Source organism: Cadophora gregata (assembly GCF_030347475.1).
Source record: "Cadophora gregata isolate MNR1 chromosome Unknown scaffold_1, whole genome shotgun sequence".
In the NCBI taxonomy this organism is placed as follows: domain Eukaryota; kingdom Fungi; phylum Ascomycota; class Leotiomycetes; order Helotiales; family Ploettnerulaceae; genus Cadophora; species Cadophora gregata.
Genome location: NW_026695924.1, coordinates 2984565 through 3006192, shown reverse-complemented (window position 1 = coordinate 3006192; position 21628 = coordinate 2984565). Strand labels below are relative to the sequence as shown.

Below are 21628 nucleotides of genomic sequence, written 5' to 3'. Positions count from 1 at the left end.
GTTTGAGTATGAAACACGCTTTGACAGAGAAAGTAGGTTCCATAGGTATGGAAAGACTCTCCATAAGGATAGAAATTATCTATAGGTATAAAAAGAAAATCCATAGTTATGGAATAATCTCCATAGGGATGGAGATTCTTTCCATGCTAATGGAGAGTCTTTCCATGCCAATGGAGCTGTTGCCACCGTAGTGTATGGCCATGAAAAAGCCAGCTGTAATTGAAAGTTAGGACAGAAAGGTTTGTGGACCTTATGATTTTGCCGGCATCAACGAAGAAGATTGTGATACCAATAATGCACCCATGGATTTTTCCAAGAAGGTAGCTGGCTGGCTGGGTAGGCGAGGTAAGGCTCGTCAGGGTACGTTATGTTGTCCTAGCCTGGTCCATACATCGGAGCCGAGGCGCTACTGTAGAGTGACTTATCGTTATCGAGCCTTGGAGCTTCTCCTCCTCTGCATCAACAACACGAAAGCTCACTTCGAATTAGCTTGACTCTCCAGCATTTCATCGGATTCAAATCCACGCCATTATGGCAATCCTCACAAACCTCCTGGCCCTTCTCTCTGCGACTCCACTCCTTTACGCCGCAATCCTACGCTCTCAAACCCTCCCGCCACCAAACCCCTCCATCACCAGCTCTACGTCAGACGATGATGACAATCCCCTTCCCCTCATAATCTGGCACGGCCTAGGCGACAACTACGCAGCAGATGGTCTTGCAGACGTCGCCTCCCTCGCAGAAAAGATTCACCCTGGTACATTCACATATATAATCCGTCTCGACGAAGACGCTTCTTCCGACCGCACGGCAACATTCTTCGGCAACCTAACTCTCCAAATCGAACAAGTCTGCGCCGACCTAGCAGCCCATCCCATTTTATCCACCGCACCCGCTGTTGACGCTCTAGGCTTCTCTCAGGGCGGACAGTTCTTAAGAGGGTATATTGAACGGTGCAACATCCCGCCAGTACGCTCCCTTGTAACATTCGGCTCGCAACACAACGGCATCTCCGAATTCCAGACTTGTAGTTCAGGAGACTGGGTCTGCAAAGGCGCACAAGGCCTCCTCCGCTCCAACACCTGGTCCTCCTTCGTACAATCCCGCCTGGTACCCGCGCAATACTTCCGCGACCCTGCCCAACTTGAGTCCTACCTGGAATTCTCCAATTTTCTTGCCGACATCAACAACGAGCGTCTTCTCAAAAACGCTAGTTACAAAGCGAATTTGGAAAAGCTAGAGAGGTTTACCATGGTGCTGTTTGACGATGATGAAACAGTTGTACCGAAGGAGAGTAGTTGGTTTGCGGATGTGGATGAGGACGGGAAGGTTACGGAGTTGAGGGATAGGACTATATATAAAGAGGATTGGATCGGCTTGAAAGGTTTGGATAAGAAGGGTGCGTTGAAATTTGAGAAGACGGAAGGGGGCCATATGCAGTTGAGTAGTAAGATTTTGAGAAAGACATTCAAGGAAAATTATGGGAGACTTGGGAGGAGCTTTGATGAGGTTGATGAAGCTGTGGATATTGGGGAAGAGGAGTGGCAGCTGGAGTTGTAATTACTGATGAATGAGAAATGTATCTTGTATCAAAAAGGTTGGATCTGGACATGGCGTTTGGGTGGAGACAATTCAGGTCTTGAAAGTCAACATTACTCAGCAAGCAAGTGGAAGAACATGCTTCCAAAAGGAAGGAAAGCAGAATGTTGAGCTATGAGAATCACTTGAATGGACTTGAGAGCAACCCTAAAGTGAGAATACAATATTTGATTTCCTATCCCTTCCCTACACGTAGCATCCATCCATTCACAGCTACATCGCAAAAAGCACGCATCCCAAGTGTGATTTTGACCGCCTTCCCATACGCCTCATACGCCGAGCCATGCTTGTCTAGCTTTTAATCTAGTAAGATGAAGCAGAAGTAATAGCCTCCTTTTCTCGCCTAAGCAGTATAAGCCGTGGTCTTCTTCGCTCTCTTACTGGGTTTCGGCATGTCATCCGCACCCGCCTCACTGGCCGCCTCCTCCTTCTGCCTCTTCAGCTTCTCTTTACGCATCTTAATCTCCTTGTCCAGATTATCATCATTACTCTCCTTCAACACCTTCGTCTTTGTCTCCGCAGCAACCTTCTGCTTCTTGCTCTTCTTGCCCTCAGCTTTCTCACCAGCTTCAATAGCAGCATCCACACCGTCCAAAACCCCGCTCTTCCTCTTCTTTCCGATATTCGCCTGCGCGGTGATCTTGCTCGCTTCCTCCTCACCAAGCACAGCTTTCTCGTCAACCCACAGCTCGTCAGCGAGCCAGATGGGAAGTGCTGCTGTTTGAGGACCCTTTACGAGAATGGATCTCACGCCTCTCCATTTCTTGGGTACATGGTTCTCAATCAGCCCTGATGCAACAGCCTCTATATTCGCAGCAACTTTCTCAGCACTCCAACTCGAGTAGCCCACTCTAACAGCCGTTTGTGTAGAAGGCGTCAAGCTAACAACCGCCGAAGAAAGAGCCTTCTCAATCTCCGCAGCTACAGCCTTCGCACTCCCCGCACCACGTCCTCCCGTCTTGCCTTCACCCTTCCGCTCACCGTCTCCAAGACCAGAACTCTTCACGCGCTTGCCATTCTCTTTCGGTGCCGGCTCTGCAATACCCACGGGAATAGGCCTTTTCGTCGTGCCCTTGTAGAATGTCTTGCCCAAGAGCTTGGTCAATTGCGTGATGATCCTGTCATCGGCGAGGAAAATATCGTGTTCGGCGTATAGCTTGCGCTGCGCTTCGTACTGGTTGTATTTCTTCTTCAGCTTGCTGACACCGACCACTTTCGTGATGCGAGCTGCGAGGTCTGGGGGAAAGGTAGGGTCTTGTAGCAGGTCTTTATAGGTGCGTTGAGGGTCCGCGGTTATGAGGCAGATGGTTGTGTTGGAGGAGGTGTTGAGGGCGTGGGGGACGGAGAGGCGCAGCGGCTTGAATTTCTTTTGTGTTATTATGTGCGTTTTGGTAGTGAGAGTTAGCCAGATGGGTGTCGATTCGTCGTCTGCTTCGTCTGCTTCGTCAGAAGCATCATCTTTGATGAGACTTTGTTTGCCGGAGGCAGTAGTAGTGGCTTTCTCGCTGGTTTTGATGTGCGCTAGAAGAGCTTTGGAAGCTTTGAGTGTCTGTAAGAATATTTCAGCCTATGTGCGCCGGACTTTTGTGGAATTTAGTCTGTTGGAGGAGCTTGCTCACCTGTGCAGAATCAAGCTGGTATGGCGATCCGCTTTCCACCTTAGTGGTCAGCGCAGTAGATGTAGCAGCCATCTTGTGAAGTCCAAATGATAGAATAAATTGTCAGCTGGAATGATAGAATGGCAGATCGGTGAATTGATCTGGTGATTTGGACTGCAATTGAGGGAAGTTGGTGAGGGACAGTTATCTGGAAATTTCGCGATAATGGAATTTTTTTGGGATGTCGGTAATCTAAAGTCCGATCTAGCGCTAGACCACTTCTGGGCTAGATGTAAGGCTTCCCTGTCAGCACTTTCTGACAAGGCCCATTGATGTTGACAGTTGCCCAGATGGTGATAAATCCCTAGCAAGAAAGATCTTATTGCAAAATCAGTAAATCACAGTCTGTCTATTTCTCACTTCGATTCTTCAGAAACCCTCTCAGTGCGTGTCAAAGTATAATCTGTATCCGGTGCCGGACTCCACTATCCCCTCCTTACACGAGGTACTTAACAGCACCAGCCTGGAGGCCATGATCCTCGAGAGACAGAGATGGGATACCAAGACTATACTAAGGACTGAATAAATCACTGGTATTCTTTCGTCATCGTTGACCTGTTGACAGAATTAATTTCTGTAAAGCATCAGCGCAGGAAACATCCAACTGAGGTCGGAAATTGGCTCAAGGGGTAGCAAAAAGAGAAGACTGCAAAACGGAAAGGAGGCAAAGCTTGCCAGCATTTTCTTGCGAGTCTCTTACACGAGAAGCCATTTCAGTGCGAGTCAAGCGAATTTGTTGAAAGCAACTTTGTATCAATGAAGCAACTTCCACAGCTAGCCAGCTTACACTCCAATCATTACCACCATCACTTATCACCAGCATTCGAGAAGTCAAGGTATATGAGAAAGCGAAATATAGCTGCCACAAACACAACTACGAATGCATCCATCCACCCATCCACAGCACTCTTTGCTTTCCTTTCCGTCCATCGTTTCTCTCCCTTATGCTTATCATGAACCAGCGGAACCATGTAAAATCAAACCAGCCCCGCCATCAACCCCACCAAATGAATCCCTCGATCGCATTAAACAAAAAAACCCATTTATCGACCAGTGAAAAGAGGAAGAGCGGAGAGGAGAGGCGCCAAAACCAGGACCGCAATGATGCGACACATGTCAAAGACCCCAATCCTAACCCGGTCCCCAATACTATTCCTCAAAGTACCATTGCGAAACTTTTCTTTCATGTTCCATGATTGTTGCCAAACGATTCATCCTCTCATTGATCTATGAAGAAGACCATATCTGCATAGGCTCCACCACGCACATGCGGATCTAGTTGCCAGCTCAAGCTGTAGTCGTACATGGAGCGCGTGATGACTTTTTAAGAAGCCTTCTTCTGTGCTGGGGCACCACCAACGTACTTTCCAACATCGGTAGCATCATGGAAGGTTCTGGATCCAGTCTTGACAGTATCCCAGATCTGTCTAGCGACAGGAGGGGTGGACTGGGCACCGACCAAGCTATCGACTCTAGCCTCGATCTGCTTGAACTGGCCTTGCACGAAGCTACTCTGGGCAAAGCGAGCACGGAGGAAAGCAGTGTAGATAGCGATGAGAATCCAGGAGCCCTTAGTGAAGAGGATGGCGGAGAACAAGATACGGACCCAAAGAAGGATCTCGAGGAGAGCAACGAGGCCCATGGAAGCATCATAGTATTCCTTGACGAACTTGCCAATAGTGTCGGCGGTTGCGTTTGGCTTTGTCGTGGCCTTGGCGGAAGGGGATGCTCCTGCTGCGGGGGCAACGCTCTGCGCTGGCTGGAGAGTGGGGATCAGATTTGTGCGCGTGTAGGTTGCGACGTGGAAAATGGAGTAGATCCCGAAGGGGAGCATGGCGAGCGGGTATTGAGGCGAGAAGAGCCAAACCAGTGCCATAGCTGTATTTCCCAAGTCAGAAAGTTGCCATTGTGCACCTGGTTGAAGATATACACCTACCTAAATATTGGACGTTCTCATCAGAAGCCAGAGCCAAAGGGCCGGCTTGAGCCTTTGCTCCACCTCTTGAGCGAGCACGAAAAGCCTTGTAGACTACGATTCCATACGTCACAGCGGCCGAGACGAATGCAGTGCGGTAGGAGAACCTAGCCCATCTTGAAGCGAAGTTGAAGGTGATGTAGGACAGGCCATATCTGGCGATGCAGAAGAGGAGCGTCAAATGTCTGTTTGCAAAATATTAGCCAGCTTCCTGCGCATTCTCTGTGACTAGTGTGTCTGTTTGGTTGCGGTGGGATGTTGGGGGTGGGCGTTGGTCAAGAAGGCTGAAGGCCATGGTGGAGCTTGGAACAGGACACCGCTTCAGAAATGTATGTTTGCTCAAGCCCCCTCTCGAATACGACACGCTGCTGGTCGAGGCAGATATGCAAGGAGATAACGTACCCAACAAACCAAGCAACTGCAGAGAAGAGTATCAGCATATGCACAGCATGAGAGAGGTCAGGTCAGACCCCGAGACATGCGAACTTACACTGGAGAGTCTGCGCGAGTTGAATCAGTCTTTGCTGCAGTGGCAGCGAAGCGGAAGGTGGGGGCGCCATTGCTGAGTATTGAATGGAGGATCTGCAGGAGAATAGTCTTCGAAGCGTTTTTGTCGCGGTGTCTTGAGAAGAAATCGACGTGGCTCTTGATTTCAAGGAGGTGTCGTGTGCGAAGAGAAAGTTGGTGGGTGTGAAGTGGGAAGCTATGGAGATGGGATGGCTGGGCTGAGCTGCGCTGCGCTGCACAGACCGAAGGGCGGGTTAGCTGAATCCCTGCAAAAACGTCACAGAATGAAGCGGCTCGAGTGATATGACCGCATGTACCGTTCTTGAATAGCAAGCGACTTACGCTTTGCAGACAAATTTCAACAATCGATCAAGTAGAGTGGATAGGTTGGGTATTGAGTTGGTGAATAGTTAAGTTAGCTATTGTGAATACAAGGCACAGAGAAGAGAGTAATAATAATAATAAAGGAATCGGAATGGTAAAGTCATAAATACCACATCCCGCCAGAGTCAACTGTGCTGCCTTGATTCGGCAGTTTGAAAGCCACATTGCATCGCCCCTTCGTCATAGTTTGTGTCGTTGTGGCTGCAGCGTAGCTTCCAATTGCCTCAGACCATATCCCATCAGCGTCAACTCGCTCCCTCGCAGCCAGCCGTCCTTTTAAAATAATGATCTTCACATGCTAGCGAGTAGAGCAGGGGACCAAAGGAACTGATCAAATTGCCAGAGATCAGGTTCATGATCTGGAAGCAAAATGAAGGATTCTGCAGGCTCAAGAATGGACTTCCACCTATGTCCTGAGGCTACCAGGCTCTAGAATACCTGATATACAGGCAAAGTAGGCAACTGGCAAGATCCCCAGCTAATGGAGCACCATGGGTCCATGACTCTATGAGGTGCAGGTCTCAGGGCACTTCCGTATCAGAACGAGGAAACAGGGTCAGTGAGCAAGCGTTGCATGGCATTCCTGGCACAGGGCGACTTGCCGAACGGGAGAGCAGCGTACCTATCATACTCCTGCGCTGTCTCATCCGAGTAGTACCACCAGGTACTTATAATCAAATGTTCCATTTTGGTATCATCCGTTAAACTCCATGTCACCCAGCAGTACTCTATACTATAAACAACATAATTTTCCCGTGCATCTACCTCCTTGCCCGCTTATTGTGATAATAGCCCCCTCTATCAAATCCACCACCCCTATCAAACCCACCGCCTCTTCCAAACCCATTGTTTCTCGGATGATCATGTCTTGGCCCCGACGGTCCCCTCTCCTCCTTCTTCGGCTCAATCGGTTCCTCAACTTCGATCTCATACTCCTCGTACTCGACTTTGAAGTACTCGGCCGTAGTGTCCTTCTCTCTCTTTGCCTGGTCTGAGTCAAGCATGAAACGAACCGTGCCATCTTGACCCCTCCCACCGATACCGCGTCTACCAGATCCAGACGAACGAGGGCTCAGCGTTGCCGGTGAATTCACGTCTCGGCCAGTAGTACGCACATCTGTAGGGCTAGCGGGGGTAGCTGGAGTTTTGGGAGTCTTAATATTAGGTCGCAAGCCGTTGACACGTCGGATCTCATGTTGTTCGGTATAGCGCTTTAGAGAGGATTCTTCCATCTCCTTGTTGATAGTGATACGAAGTTGAATAAACTGCTCCACATTGTAATGAGCGCCGACAAGCGATTGCTTTGGCCAATGGATATAGAGGTCAAGTAAGTCGAGGACAGTTTCCAAGATCTCGTTTCTCGACGTATGCCACTTGCGGTATTTAGGAGATCGCTCGCCACGGATAGCAGTTTGCTGCTTATGAAGAAGTAAAGTCGCGAGCTCAATGCAGGCAAAGGCCATCGTCGAACACGTCTGCTTCAAGGGCGCAAAAGTCCGGTAAAGATCGATCATCATGTTGTACGCCACTCTCGTAAGGTCCTTCTCGATACCAGCCTCGTTCGCAAGCTTGAATAGATGAACATGTGGGTATCGAACGCGGAAGTCGAAATCTGACGACTCGAGCATGAGACGTTCCAGACCGATGATGATCTTTGAAGGTTGGTCAAAGGTCTATGATATTTTTAGCTCCTGTAATCAACCTTCTGATGGGTCACTTACGGCATCGTCTGGGCTCAAATTATCTGCAGGAGAAACCTTCAGGTTATGCGCCGCGCATAATATCTCCTTTGACTTCTTCAGCGTATCCTCAATTTTGCAAGCCGTCAACAGTGCTGCAGCGGCGGCATCCTGGAACTGATATTCGTTATCTTTGTGTGAGAGGCGAAATTTGTGGTAGTAGTGAGCAGCAGTGCAAAATGTGCGGACAGGTCTTTTATCATTAGCCTTCAGTATCATTCATCTGCGCCGGAGGAAAGTCTTACAATTGCAAGGCTGTTCGGACTTCGTTGATCCACTGCACACCCTGTAGTCTGAAGTTATCCTCTCGAGTGGGATTCGTCCCTGTCATAATCATTTGGTTCTGCAGCTGTTGCTGGAAGAGGTATACTTGTGATACATTGATGAAGGAGGGAGGCGGACCCGTGGGATTCGGTACAGCGACTGCTGGAGCCATAGCGACTGGTCGTGAGTAGGGACCGATCAGGTGTGCTTGAGGGTGTTTTGGGGATGACTTCTCAGTAGGAGGTTTGGTATTGGCTCGAGAGGTGCCCTGATGTGGTGGAGGGGTACATTCGCTCTCGTCCTCGTCCTTGTCCTCGTCCTCGTCCTCGATTTCCTCGTCGCTTTCTTCGTCGGCGCCGTGGCTGTCGTCTGTAAGATGAAGCTGAAGATGAAGTTTGGGACCAGGTCCCGGTCCAGGTCCAGCTGGCCGGCAATCCCAAAGCTTGGTCCAGCCACGGCCGAGAGACATCCTGATCTCGCAGTGCCATTGGTTGTGTGTTCGGATTATCATCCTCGGCCATAGTATTATCCTATCGATAAGACATGGTAGGAGCAACCCTCTCAGCCTCGTCTGTTGTGGCTGCCCAGGTTTTGATTCCATCTCATGATATCGACCTGGCCATGGAAAGAATGAAAGAAAATACTGACAGTTACTGAGGCCCTCTGCGATTTTAAGTACATTGTGGGTAAGAAGAGTTGTTTGATCCTCTGAGCTTCTTTAATTATTCTCCAATATAGCATTATCTCCACCACATACAGCTCCTCTCACGCTCATTCCTACGATCATTCATTCTTCGCACTCAACAGACTTGCTCGTCCATCAGCACCTGGAAGTAGCGATCTCAATTGCAAATGGCTGTCATTATCGTAAAATGCAAGATGCCATTGTGTACGCTCATATATATTGTTGGCCAAGTTCTCTGCCAAGTAAGTCCGTGTCCAAGCTCCACCCAATCCCAAATCTCCTTGTTCATGCACTTTTTGTTTTTGCTGCAAACATGCCAACCTCAGACTTTCGTACCATGATGCAAAAACGCCAGAACCATTTGTTTCCGAATTGCAGAATTGCAGGCCAACAAGACTGGTTCTCGACAAGTCAAGGCCCGTACAATCATCACACGACCCCAGTCTAAACCCGTCTGGATCCCTCTCCGCCCTCTGTAAAACCCGTTCCCTGTCCTGGCTCCTCAACCATCTCGTTCTGATACGCAGCCCTCTTATACTCCTCCCTACTCCAGCTCTGCACCCTCTTGAAATTCGGCTTCCAGGCCTCCACAGGACTTCCAAGGATCTCGCCTTGGGAGTTCCGTCGGCCGTCGGGCATCTTCGCTGTGTGGCTGCCAGCTGACGTAGGTGAGCCGGAGGATGTAGCGGATTTGGTCTCCTGGGCGTGGGCGTAGTTCGAGGAGCTAGTGGCAGTCTGGATGGGGAGAGGTTTGGTGTCTTTTGGAGTTGTCATATTGTGCTGTCAATAGATTTGGTATATGTTGTTATCGTTGACTGTATCAAGGGTGGTTATCGTGCTTATTCTGAGTATCGGATTGGAGATGTTCGTTCTCGAGATTTTGTGGAATGTCGAGAAATATGCAGACTTTCCACAACACGCCATGTTAGTATTCCTACACTTATAAATCAAGTCAAACACCAGCAATCTGTAAAGAACAAACAAAAAGTCAAGGGTAATGAAAGAGCAGCTCACTTACTCTATACAATTTTTGCTCGCGTGTTTGTCGGTCTGTTTACAGAACGTTGTGTTCCTGAGTTCGCGGGGTAAGCAAGCCTCTTATACATACAATTCCTATCCTAGTGTGGCAAGCCGTATCATGCGGCAAATCACCTATTCTTGACTAAGAGCAACCTCACTCCTCGCTCATCGGTTCGCGACGTCCAATAATGATATTTATTTGCACATGCGATGGCATGACCGGACGACGTTCAAAAACAGGATATCTTTAGTCCAGGCCACTCTGATTGGGGCTAGTTGGCTCCCATGTCGATTGGGGGGTGAACGAGGGGTGAGCATAAACACAATATGGGTGGAGCACGGTGCTTGCATGCATGATGGATAAATGGATAGAGCAAAGGAAACAGCAAAGCTTGGAAGATCGCTGTTGGTCTTGCATGTACTCTCCCGAGTCTCCCACCATAGGCCCTGTTGGGCCCCTGTCCATTAGAAGGGTCCAAGCAATTTTAGTGCGGGGTAGGTCCCCTGGTCCCCTACCGTTGTTCCCTAATTGGGTGGGCTGATTTAAGCGAATCGCTAATTTGTTTGTTTTGGTTTTGACCTTGCACATATTGGTCAGCGTTGGAAGTCATGGTCGCTGTGCCTTTGCAGCCGCGACGCTGTGAAAGTCTGACAATTATGTCCTGATGACGAGCCCTAGCATAGATGGCAATCATTGGATTTGAACTCGACCAGATTGTCTGGAAATCTGGAGTGGTTTTTGTCATGACCGCGGGTCATTCCACATTCTCTTTGTGTAGTCCACAACTTCCAATTTGTTGTCATGCACCATTTAAGTTACTCGCTGTGAACTTACTCGTTGTTCGGATTGTCTTAGACACAGCAAGGATACTAATCACACTCCTTGTTATTTAGCAGATGCTTGGTTAAAACATCCCTCGAACACACAGGAATTCCGACATCATGTGGTGTACGCAGCCCATAATCGAATGGCAACAGGCCAGTATTGATTAGATCCAGGTCCTTGGCTTTTGTGTTAAAATTAATGTAATTGTTATTCTTGCCAGTGGAAATGTAGCCAGAGACCGAAGAGAGTGCGGTATCGGTTTTGGTAACGCCCCACTTCTTTATTGCGTTGACGAGAGACTCAAGCTATCAGGTGAAAAAGGAAATGGCTGTTTGCGGCACGCTATAATATCAAATTCAGTGTGTTAAGCCTACGATATATTGACGTACAGCACACTACCGGAAATTTCATCTTACCACATACGACAAAATTAGCTATTCTATACTTCTAAGACAAAATATTATATCACCATCTCAGAAGATACGATACTAAAGACTTGTTTGTCGCAGACTAGCCTGCCACCTCAATCGGCGACTTCCTCTTGCACCCGATAGTCAAGTACAGCATGTTGAACGATTCCTCCAAGGAAGCAGAAACAAAACCAGGCACTATATTTTTAGTTTGAGGGGTATTTGGAATGTAGAAGAAGCATTGGATCTCACATCTTGATGATAGAGTCGAGTCCGTTTTGTACACTATCCAGCGCCTCGTACATTGTGTTGTGAAGATCATGAACATTGACGAAGGATGTCAACAATGAATCCAAGGAAGAAATATCACTGTACGGCTTGGAACTGAGTCAGAGGTTTCGTTAAGAGATAGTAGTTTGGTTCCCCATGTCAAAATCCCAAGTCCGAAGTGAAACCTGACAGGATGTCAAAAATCGCCGGCCAGCCGCGGCACTTGCTAAGCAGCCAAAACAAGCATTAAGCACAAATATCTCATTAGATACAATAATATGGAAACTATTCGTCACAACTGGCTTCAAATAATTAAATTCTAAATTCGCCGTAACCCCTGTCCTACTCAAGAGCTGCGTAACCGCACACCTTCCTAGACTTTTATCAATAACTGTCGTGATAACACCACTATACGAAACGCTCGGCTATCTAGCAATCGCGCCCCCGAACCGAACGACGATAAATATCTCACTTGTCTCTACGTTTTAGAAGACGCGCTGATAGCCTCCTAGTACGCGAGCGCCGCCTAATAGCCTAATGGTGAGGCGCGCGGAGCGTTCGGATTCGGGGAACCTAGTGTACGCGGGGTGTGATATCCAGGCTGGGTCTGTGGAGAGGGATTGTACGAGTGGGAGTTTGGAGGCTTGGGATCTGAGGTAGGTGACCATTAGGTCGTCTTCTTTAGAGCCGGCTGGGGAGAGGGGAGGTAGTGCGAGGATTAGTCGTGTGTATTAGCCGGATGTTAGGCCGAGGAGGAGGAAGAGTGTTGCGTAGACATAGGGGCGGAGAGAGCGTTTTGCTTTGGGTTTGATTGTTGAAGGGGCTGCTCTAGGGAGTTCGGATGAGGAGGGTTCGAATTGGGAGCGTAGGTCTCGTGGGGGAGGAGGAGGTGTCGAGTATTGTCGGTGATGTTGGAGAGAGGGTCTCCATATATGGCTATTGAGGGTATGTAGACATCGCTGGGTAGGCCGTGGTATCGCTGCTCGTATCGCAGATTGCGCACAACGCGCAGAGGAGCGTATAGGTAATTGAGTGATCATGGTGCAGTTGTAGAAGGTTGATGGGAGGACGTGAGGTTGAGCTCCTTCGCTGCTTTCTCTGGGCGACGGCGAGATCAGGGTTGTTGAGAATACTCGGCAGAGCAATAAAACCTCAGCAATTAAGAGCCTGGATAATTGAAGCTGCTCTAGAGTTCGAAAATGTTTGTGGCAGACGTGAACGCAACAATTGTTCAGATGTGAAGTCTCACAGCTGAATCTTCAAGGAGAAATTTAACCTCGGCGAAAGAGCTCGGTCAGCTGGATTAGACCTGCTCTATCCTCCCCCTTTCTCAACTTACAGAAGTAAGTAAACAAAAGCAACAAGGATTTTACAGATTGCTTATTTCAATTCATTTGAGACCTTACTGCCTACCCCTGTACTCTGTGGGCCATTCTCACTCTCCCGTCTGTATTGAAACCTCCAAAGTAAGCACGGCTTAGTTCTCAGCTGCTTGACTCACTCGATCTCGCCTAGATACAAGACTATCCCAATTTTGTTGTTTACTTCCTTGCCGTCTTTATTTTATAAAGATTTGTACATTGAGTCATGAAATTTTTCAACCATAGGAACGTTTCTCACATCATCTCAATAGTCGCAAGTCCGTCAGACGTATCTCCTTTCAAGCCATCATAGCTTGTAATATTACCCCAAGTCTCATGCTACGGACTCAAGTACGGAGCAAAAGACCACACATACTTGCAGCAAAATGGCCTCACAACATCCCCCCTCCCCCCCCCCTTATCCCCCTCAATCTCCTGCTTCCGCTCCAGCTGATCCTCAAAATCAGCACACTATAAATCCACACACCTAAAAAGCCAGTTCTTCTCTTCTTCCCGTTTTTTTAACCACTTTATTAATCATCAACATGAAGTTTGCTACTACTTTTCTACCGCACCAGATTATTATTGAGTCTAAGAAGGAACTATAGTCCTTCCTCGACAGAATCTCTGGTAACATCGATGCCATCCGGTCCGATGCCAAAAAGATATTTAAAGACACCGTTGCATTCTCCGAGAATACCATCGACAATACCCTCAATGCCGCTTCGGACGCTGCCGAAAAGGCAAAGTCGATCTTTGAATGCTACTACTCGATGATGAAATTCGACGGTCAAGCTTGGTTAGACTCTGCCGTATCAACTATCGAAGATACCGATATATTCGACCACCCTCACCGCAAGCTGCCTCACCACGGCCCCCTCACCACGGACACGGCCCACCAAACCAAACGGTCTGTTCAATGATTGCAAACAGGTCAGTACTTTCCGCCCTGCAAGACTCCAGGATCTGGGATTCTGGGATCGGATTCTTTGTTCCCAATCCCGGAATCCCAAGACATTGGACAAATCCACGTACTAAAGTTCTGATGCAGTAAATACACCCCTAAACTGGTAGCCCTTATCAACGAATACTTAGACTTGGTTAAGACCCTAAACGGCACTGCGGCAAACTACACAGTCTTCGCTGTTACCCACGCAGCATTCGAAAGGATCCCTAAGCACCATTAGAAGCTATCTAAAGAGATTATTAAGAATATCCTCGCCTACCACGTCTCACCGGAATTATACGACGCAGGCAGAGTCTTAGTATCGCACACAATCCCAACCGCACTCGGCGAGGACTCCCTCGGCGGAAACCCGCAAAGACTACGTCTTGGACTGGGTTTGAATGGCTTCAACGTCAATTTTTACTCCTGCATTATAGCCGTGAACATCGTACGTCCCTCTCCCCTCCACGAATCACTTACTAAAACTGACACCATTTAGTACGCCACAAACGGCGTAATCCGCGGCGTAGACTCCCTTATCCTCCCCCCACCCCCCGTATCAAAAACTATATCCATCCTCTCTATCGAATTCTCTACCCTGCAGCTCGCCCTCCTCAAAACCTGGCTGGGCGAAAAACTTGCCGAAGCCCCTTATACAGGCGGAACGATCTTCGCGCCTTTGAATTGGGCGTTCCAGAAGCTAAGGACAAGGATTAATGCTTTCCTTATCTCGAAGTATAGGGAGAAGTATTTAAAGGCGCTTTTGGAGTATTACATTATTACTAATCAGACGCTGTACTCGGATGCGTTGTATAAGGAGAAGAGCTCTGGTTCTGGCCCGGATGACAACTCTGAGGAGGAAGTTGGCGAGGGTATACTTAAGGGAAATTTCCACGTCGATCTCCCGACCCTGCTTAAAGACAAGAGTTTGAGTATCGATATCGCACGATCGGGTGGTTTCATTAGTATCAGGATTAACGGATATACGAGTGTCACTGTGCAGGATAGTGTTGCGAAGGATAGTGTTCTTCTGGATTTGACTTCTATACTTATACCGCCGAAGACGCCGGGAGGTGTTTTCGTAGAGGGGGAGCTGGAGGATGACGTTGAGGAGTTGAAGGAGAGGTTGGGGGCTTTTGTGAAGGGTCATAACACCGCAGCCACGTCCTACTCTCCAGCTCCTCTGAAGGCTCATCGCATCGCACATACACTATGTATCTTTCTCTCTTCTCTTGCCCCAAAGTACAGAACTCCCAATGAGTGGCCTTCATGGTCCCGTTACCGAGCCTAAAATCATCTGATGGAGATCCGCAGTAGTAACTGGATCCTGCAGCTAGGGTGAAGAGGCCGGGACGTTGGTTGCACATTTCTACTCGAGGCGGTACGTGTTGAAATAATGAAAATAACCAAGAGTTTTTGTTATGAGATGTTAGTGAAGAACGAGCTGGATTGAGTGAAAGTTGAATAGTCCAGGGAGGAGAGGGAGATCAGAAGGACACAAAGTATATTCTCTTTGTCCGTTTGGACGCCATTATATAAGAGTCAAGATCGACCTCTTACTTCTTCGTTGTATATAGCATAACTCACTTTTTTTCTAGTGTCCTAATTTAGTTTTTTTAAACACAGCTATTTCCAAATCTAAATCCTAGGTATCTAGGTATATAACACCTCCCTCGCCCACTTACCTGCTCCCCTGAAAGAAATCAAAACAAATAGTAGTCTTAACTACACCCAGTTCCCACTCTCAAGTAGGCATAGGGCCGGAATATGTTACCACACGATGAGGAGGAAGTGAGTACCCGTTGAACATGCCCACATTTCTATGCAAAGGGTGAGAAGGAGGGATCTGGCTTTCATGAGAATAATTACATCTTACATTTTCAACCCTGTGGGATTATAATTGTTCCGGCTTTTCCTCAGCTCTTCGACAGATTAACCGTTTATTGTGTATCTGGAAACCCGATTTTATCAGGTAGGCTGTAGCTCGGTCTCAGAGGTTCTTGTGATTTATCACTCGACAGATCGATAGCTCTTTCTCTATTCCAGCTTTCTCTCGCAACTGTACATGACAAATATGAGCATCTCGCAAAGTAGTGTGAAAATCGCACACTCCACCTTGAGATGGGAACATACCGATGTGCTCTCGAGGACATCTTCCTAGACCCGACTTCATGGCAAGTGATGGGGAGAAAACGGCTCTTGAGGTTATGAACAGATGACGAAGGAAATTAGATTGTGTCGAACAAAGTGTTCGTTGGAAATCACGATACCCCAAGTCCGTGACCATTTTTCAAGACAAAGCATGAACAACATTCGGGAATCGAGAGTTCGTTCCCCCGCGTAAGATATACTCGCTCGTGACTCTGATTTTCCGTTCTTGCTAGGAAAGAACGGTGCATCATCAACTAGATACCTAGGTAGGGAAATTGGAAACCCAGTTCGTGACTTCCATACTTATCCACCAAAAATCATGATACGCGCATTTATTAGCAAGGCAGTTGCAATAGAGAGCGACAGGCGAAGTCCTTGCTTAAATACCTGTCGCTTCCCCTCAACATTTCTTCCCATCTTCCCATCTTCCCATCTTCCCATCTTCCCATCTTCCCATCTTCCCATCTTTTCTTTCTCTTCTCTCCCCTCCACACCACATCCAGACCACATCCACAGCACATCTAAACCACATCCTCACCCCTGGCACAGCACAATCTTCTGTCTGCAGAATATTTCCAAACGCTCATCAATGGTTGCGAAGGTAGCCAACCCAGCATTCGCAACCTCTCGTCGCCTTTACACCCGCTCTTCTGGTCGGCTTCTCCTCTCACAACCACATCATCTCCCCGTGCACGACACTTTCTTCTACACGCAGGAAACTTCCAAATGCTTATCATTGCTTCCATGAAAGGTACTCAGCCCTCCTCATTCAATGCCTTACACACAAGCCAACTGATTCCATGCAGAATGAAGATGTTCCCTTTGCCACTCGGCCCACGAACCTCCAGTACATCCACACAAGAAGCAATCGATGACTACCTCCAGCCATGCAGCAGAGCTTCTCCGCCAAGGCAAACGACTTTCGGGACATTCGCAGGCATGCAATCATATCCTTCAACGGACAGCTTCCACCTTCCAGCCTTGACGATGCTGCAAAGTCCCCACAGCGTAAGTAACATCGCATCGCCAGTGCTGTACGAACTGTGCTAACTTTTTGATCTCAGACTGGCCTTGGACGGAAGCATCCTCTCGAAGGCTCGTGCATTCAAGAGGTGACCCATCTCGTGGCATTTCATCACTGATCAATGCTCGTCAATGTCCCTCTCCCTCTTCAAAGGTATGCTAAAATCCCTGCATACTCAGCCCCCATGAAGACCGATGTTACGATATGAGCCAAGTGGCAATGATGAGAACCTTTTTTTTTCCCGAAACGGGGGGCTGACCTCCGCGTAGGTAGGTATTTTCACTACCTACCTAGTTCGTGCGCAGCTGCAGCACGTGACTCGTACCACAACTTTGGTACCTAACCTTCGTAAGGTATGGTAGGTAAGGTAGCGAGGGTAGGTACCTAGTTCGGGTCGCTACCTCAAGCTTCCCGGACGACATGGCCCACTAGCCAGTAGCCACAGACAGTCCGGCTGATGGGAATGAAGGGACAGGAGGCTACAGTTCAGGAATGCAGTGAGACGGACGTTCAGGGGAGAGTACTCGCAGGGCCAGAAACCATCGTGCAAGGTGTTTCATCACTGTAATAGTAAATCACGGCCTATCACAAACTTTGAATTACCAAACTTGATTTCCTATGCTGCACATACAAGTCTCTTTCAATTAGCTTAGCGTCGTGCGATGCCAAACTTGCTTAGCTAGGCTAGTCTACCTTGGAAGCTACCGAGTAAGCCTTATGCTAGCGCTACTAACCAGACCCGTAGTGACGAAACAAGGTATGAGGACGTAGGGATGGTGGAGAAATAGGTATGGCTTGTAGAATTAAGTCCTAAAAGCTTGGGTTTTAAATATACTGTGTATTTAATGTGTGATTTCTAGAACCTTCGCTTAATCTTGTTTACCTTCGTCTAGCACTACTCAGGAGAGAGGCTCGTATTTATTACTATTTGAACGTACGGAACTATTCTAAAATTTCTCAAGGGTCTTAGAGATTAGAGGTCTGTATTCAAGATTTTTAATGCTAGGTATCACTGCCCACGCATTTTTCTAAACCCCTTGGAAGAGTGTGACCATCTGGTAAGAGTGCTGATCTCTCCGGCAATCTGGCAGCGTGACTTGTGGTGACTGTTGATACTATAGATAGCGTTGTTCGTTTGAACTGAATTATATAACAGTCAAGGTAGGCATCTTATTTCTTTGTCGCAATTAGTGTAACTCATTTTGTTTCTTCTGTTCTCGTTAGGGTTTCAGACGTAGTCATTTCTGTTGCTAAATCCTAGGTACCTAAGTACGTAAATAACACCTTGCTTGCTGTCCTGCACCCTTGAAAAAAACTAAAACAAACAGTATTCTCTAACACACTTACTTCCTACTCTCAAGCAGGCACATCCCCAACGTCTCCCTTCCCAATTCCGGCAACAACTCCCGCCCTCAACGCCCCCCTAATATCATCCTTCGACTTCCCCCTCCACTCCTCAAAGCCCTGACTACTCGAAGGCTACAGCGGCTGATTAAGGCTCTTACTCTCCTTAAGATACGCCTCCAAGCCACCGATATCTGTGCTCATTAACGTATCTAGCTCCCGGCTAAGCTCTGCACAATACGCATCAAGCGGGAGGTTATTGATGTCGTTGCCGAAGGGGTTTTCGAGCTCGTCGCTAATAGTTGCAATGCCAAGAATGGTGCTAGGAATTGTGATCTAGTGAAGTTTAGGAAGCAATTAGAAAGGCAGAAGGTAGACGTAGAGGAGGACGACTTGCGAAACAAAGATGTTATAACCGATAGGGAGAGGCGTGGTAAGCACACGTTCAGCGTTGCCGGCTGTATCTGTCATCCCTGCAAGGGCGTTCACTTTATCATCGGTCCTAGATTGAACTGAGCTCAGGTTTCATGGTATGTTCATTTGCCTACCTGTCCACGCTGGGACAATCACAGTTCATTCCAACTCTTCTACCTCAGTTATAGATGTCGATTTCACCAATGACTGAAGCTGAAAGTCCAGGGATATGATTTAAAGATGGTCTGCACAATTTCCTATAATACTATCACTTTTGGCACTCTGGTGGACTTTAGTCCCAAGACTCCTTTCAGATCTAGTTTCAGGGTCGGATCAACATGGCAGTGACAATTCTCGACATATTCACTTCGCTTGCTGGTCATTTCTCGATGTGCGTCTGTGAAGCCAGAGAGTTTTAAAGCAAAATTCGTTTGTCAATGCCTACTTCTCGAGACACCCAATGAGTTTCAGAAGTATCAAGTCGATGAAATCTTTCTTGGCTACGAACGAGGTTCAGTCGCCGACTCTGTTTTTGAAGATAGCTCTGACGACAGATACGAGAAAAAACAAGTCTCGGTACTCCTAGGATGAGGCTAGCATAGCTGCTGCTGAAATCATACAAGATGATATGCAGTATCACGAATACGATATTCCTATTGAGACAGAAAGCACGACTCATGGGCACTTCTCAGCAACTTGAGCCATGTCCATACCGCTCGCTTCTTTAGTGATGAGGAGATCGAGGCTTGTCTTTGAGCTTGCTAACAGTTTACGTAAAACGAGTTATGGAGGGACTGGTTGAACGCGAGACGTGAAGAAAATCCGCTTGTATCTGAGTTAGACTGTATTCTGCCAAGGACGAACCTTCACTTCATTTTATGAACAACGGCGATTTTTCTTCTCCTCCCTTGTACGTGACTGCCGAGCCTGAAATTCTGAGCGCAGGCTGCTCTGGAGATATTGCTAGGCACCAGAGGGGACGTTCATCGAGGGAAGCTGATTTCTGGTCAGGAGTGCATGATATCGGCTAGCCTTTCACGGGAGATTGAGGCGAGGCGTTCCGGAGGGCACATTCATCAACATCGACAAAAGTTCTTCAATTTGCTTGCTTCCTCTCAACAGCACACGACAGAATATAAGACTCGAATATCATCCATGTGAGAACTCATCCACAGGAGAAGCGGGTGTTCTTGGCGCTCTCGCTTCCAGTTCTGTAGTTATACTGTAGCTCCTTCTCCTGTCGTGCCTTCCCTTCCTGCATCCATACCTAGCTACCTATTACCTATTACCTATATAAGGCGCCTTTCCAGTTGGACGGTAATGCAGTTCTCCCACCAACCTTGTGAGTAGAGTAGGTAGTGTTTAGGTCAGCCGAAGATTCAGCTTGACTTCCAATCCCCATCCCCCAGCCCCATCCGGTCTTGGTGGAATCAAGTTCAACATCACTCTCACCAACCTCATCCTAGGAAATCGAGACTCGATATCGACCAGCAAATCATGGCAGCAAGCCTGCTGTCTGACGGCCGGGACGGTAAAGACTTCATGGAGAGGTATGTAGCATTCGTTACTTGTGAGTTTGACAGGATGAGCAGTTTCGTGCTAACAAGATATCTGTAGGCTTCGTAGTTCGTTGACGATTGATATCAAGTGCCCAGACACAGCCAACAATCCTGTTACTGTGCGAGTTCCGGAAGCCCTTGGGTGTTCACTCTCAAGCCGGATATCCACCTTGGTTGGCAATGGAGTTCACAAACGCCGGGAGATATCAATTCAAGAGCTTTTGGGTGGCCAGAAGTCATTCATGGATCTCGATGACCATCTCGCCTGCAATGGTGACCGCAACATCTTGGACTATCTTACTTGGTTCGTTCAGTGGCTCTACACTGCAAAGCTGAACTACGACAAGGACTTGCGCTTCTTCGAGATGTGGCTCTTTGCTTCCAAGATCGAATGTCCTAAACTTCAGAATGCGGCTGTGGTGATGCTCAGTCGTGACGCATTATGGCGTTCGAGTGTCTCTCTTGAAGAGAAAAAGCGGCAGTACTACTTTGCCAATAGTGATTTCTACGAAAGCCTCACTTACTGTGTTGGTCCATTCATCTCTAAGAAAACCAATCACACTGATGGGTTTGAGAAAGACGGGAAGCTCGAGGTCTCATATTGGGAGGACAAGAAGTGTTGGCTCTTTCTACTGGATTGCGCAGCGTACTTCGGCCCTGGCGATCGTCGAGTTCGCAGTGTCTTCGGAGAAAGTGAAACTCTTGATATCCAGATCATAAAGCGTATGATTGATCTTGCTAAAGAAGGAGGCGAAGCATGCCCATGGGATGCGAAAAACATTTCCCGATATTTCGTTTCAGAGCCGGCCCGGAGGGGCGAGGTGAAGGAAGAAGGATCGATGCTGCCACCTCCTCTGAAGCATGGGTTGAGTTCTACCGTCTCCAACGAGAGTAATAAACGCCCAAAGATTTCTACAGCTTCTAAGCAGCGCATGGCAGTGGTTGGATTGGAGCACAGCCCACCGATGCGGCCAGTAACACCCCTCAATTTTTCACAGGATGAGCCAGCTTGAAATACCACTCTACATATCCGCTTCAAGGCACCAACTCTCAAAGAGTAGCCCTCCGTACGTTCCTCGGAAGTACTCATCCTGATTGGTGAATATTAAGGCTATATTCTTCGTTACTAATCCTTGCACTGGGCTGTACGTGAGCATATCAGAAATCATTAGCAGGGGTATATGTTTTTCTTTCTTTAATGGCGCTATTATTTACGTGTATTGCTTTTTTTGGGAGCTTCATGGTTTGACGGATTTCAAGACTGAAAGCTGATTGGCGGTGGAACAAGTTTAGCTAGGTAAAAATGTTTAAACACTGCTCACCGAAACTTTTTGCTTCGAGACTGACAGTATTACCAATACCGCAGAGCTTTTGAGGTCTCCCACAACAACTTAATAGCAACGACTTTCTTTCCCTGAACTTTGTTTCAGCGCATCTAAAGTTCACTGTGTTCCTAATCCACCAGTAGACTGTCAGTATAGCACCAAAATTG

General features: G+C 47.8%; 8 protein-coding genes across 8 annotated transcripts; 3 read left to right on the top strand and 5 right to left on the bottom strand.

The window, feature by feature from the left end:
• Nucleotides 1-474: 474 nt before the first annotated feature.
• Nucleotides 475-3393, bottom strand: ONS95_000954 (uncharacterized protein). The gene is made up of 2 exons (XM_058494134.1): nucleotides 3219-3393; nucleotides 475-3148 (listed from the first exon to the last, which is right to left on the bottom strand). The coding sequence occupies exons 1-2, from the start codon at nucleotides 3288-3290 to the stop codon at nucleotides 1943-1945; spliced, it is 1278 nt and encodes a 425-aa protein (XP_058364337.1). The 5' UTR covers nucleotides 3291-3393; the 3' UTR covers nucleotides 475-1942.
• On the top strand, nucleotides 532-1560 carry ONS95_000955 (uncharacterized protein; the record flags this gene model as incomplete). The annotated part of the gene is made up of 1 exon (XM_058494135.1): nucleotides 532-1560. The coding sequence occupies one exon, from the start codon at nucleotides 532-534 to the stop codon at nucleotides 1558-1560; it is 1029 nt and encodes a 342-aa protein (XP_058364338.1).
• A 1188-nt stretch (nucleotides 3394-4581) lies between the features above and the next one.
• Nucleotides 4582-5792, bottom strand: ONS95_000953 (uncharacterized protein; the record flags this gene model as incomplete). Its single annotated transcript, XM_058494133.1, has 4 exons — nucleotides 4582-5135; nucleotides 5194-5417; nucleotides 5635-5650; nucleotides 5723-5792. The coding sequence occupies 4 exons, from the start codon at nucleotides 5790-5792 to the stop codon at nucleotides 4582-4584; spliced, it is 864 nt and encodes a 287-aa protein (XP_058364336.1).
• A 1092-nt stretch (nucleotides 5793-6884) lies between these two features.
• CTK2 (RNA polymerase II C-terminal domain kinase beta subunit) lies at nucleotides 6885-8595 on the bottom strand (the record flags this gene model as incomplete). Its single annotated transcript, XM_058494132.1, has 3 exons — nucleotides 6885-7796; nucleotides 7845-8055; nucleotides 8108-8595. 3 exons carry the CDS (start codon nucleotides 8593-8595, stop codon nucleotides 6885-6887), a joined length of 1611 nt encoding a protein of 536 aa, XP_058364335.1.
• Nucleotides 8596-9255: 660 nt separating this feature from the next.
• ONS95_000951 (uncharacterized protein) lies at nucleotides 9256-9585 on the bottom strand (the record flags this gene model as incomplete). Its single annotated transcript, XM_058494131.1, has 1 exon — nucleotides 9256-9585. The coding sequence occupies one exon, from the start codon at nucleotides 9583-9585 to the stop codon at nucleotides 9256-9258; it is 330 nt and encodes a 109-aa protein (XP_058364334.1).
• Nucleotides 9586-12068: 2483 nt separating this feature from the next.
• On the bottom strand, nucleotides 12069-12377 carry ONS95_000950 (uncharacterized protein; the record flags this gene model as incomplete). The annotated part of the gene is made up of 1 exon (XM_058494130.1): nucleotides 12069-12377. One exon carries the CDS (start codon nucleotides 12375-12377, stop codon nucleotides 12069-12071), a length of 309 nt encoding a protein of 102 aa, XP_058364333.1.
• Nucleotides 12378-13458: 1081 nt separating this feature from the next.
• Nucleotides 13459-14935, top strand: ONS95_000949 (uncharacterized protein; the record flags this gene model as incomplete). The annotated part of the gene is made up of 4 exons (XM_058494129.1): nucleotides 13459-13631; nucleotides 13750-13843; nucleotides 13886-14092; nucleotides 14144-14935. 4 exons carry the CDS (start codon nucleotides 13459-13461, stop codon nucleotides 14933-14935), a joined length of 1266 nt encoding a protein of 421 aa, XP_058364332.1.
• A 4528-nt stretch (nucleotides 14936-19463) lies between these two features.
• On the top strand, nucleotides 19464-21512 carry ONS95_000948 (uncharacterized protein). The gene is made up of 3 exons (XM_058494128.1): nucleotides 19464-19928; nucleotides 20044-20127; nucleotides 20195-21512. Exons 2-3 carry the CDS (start codon nucleotides 20075-20077, stop codon nucleotides 21147-21149), a joined length of 1008 nt encoding a protein of 335 aa, XP_058364331.1. The 5' UTR covers nucleotides 19464-19928; nucleotides 20044-20074; the 3' UTR covers nucleotides 21150-21512.
• Nucleotides 21513-21628: the final 116 nt, after the last annotated feature.

Coding starts and splice junctions, on each gene's coding strand:
- ONS95_000948 (XM_058494128.1), top strand. CDS start 20,075: ATGGCAGCAAGCCTGCTGTCTGACGGCCGGGACGGTAAAGACTTCATG. Junction 20,128..20,194: donor GGTAAAGACTTCATGGAGAG/GTATGTAGCATT, acceptor AGATATCTGTAG/GCTTCGTAGTTCGTTGACGA.
- ONS95_000954 (XM_058494134.1), bottom strand. CDS start 3,290: ATGGCTGCTACATCTACTGCGCTGACCACTAAGGTGGAAAGCGGATCG. Junction 3,149..3,218: donor ACCAGCTTGATTCTGCACAG/GTGAGCAAGCTC, acceptor ATATTCTTACAG/ACACTCAAAGCTTCCAAAGC.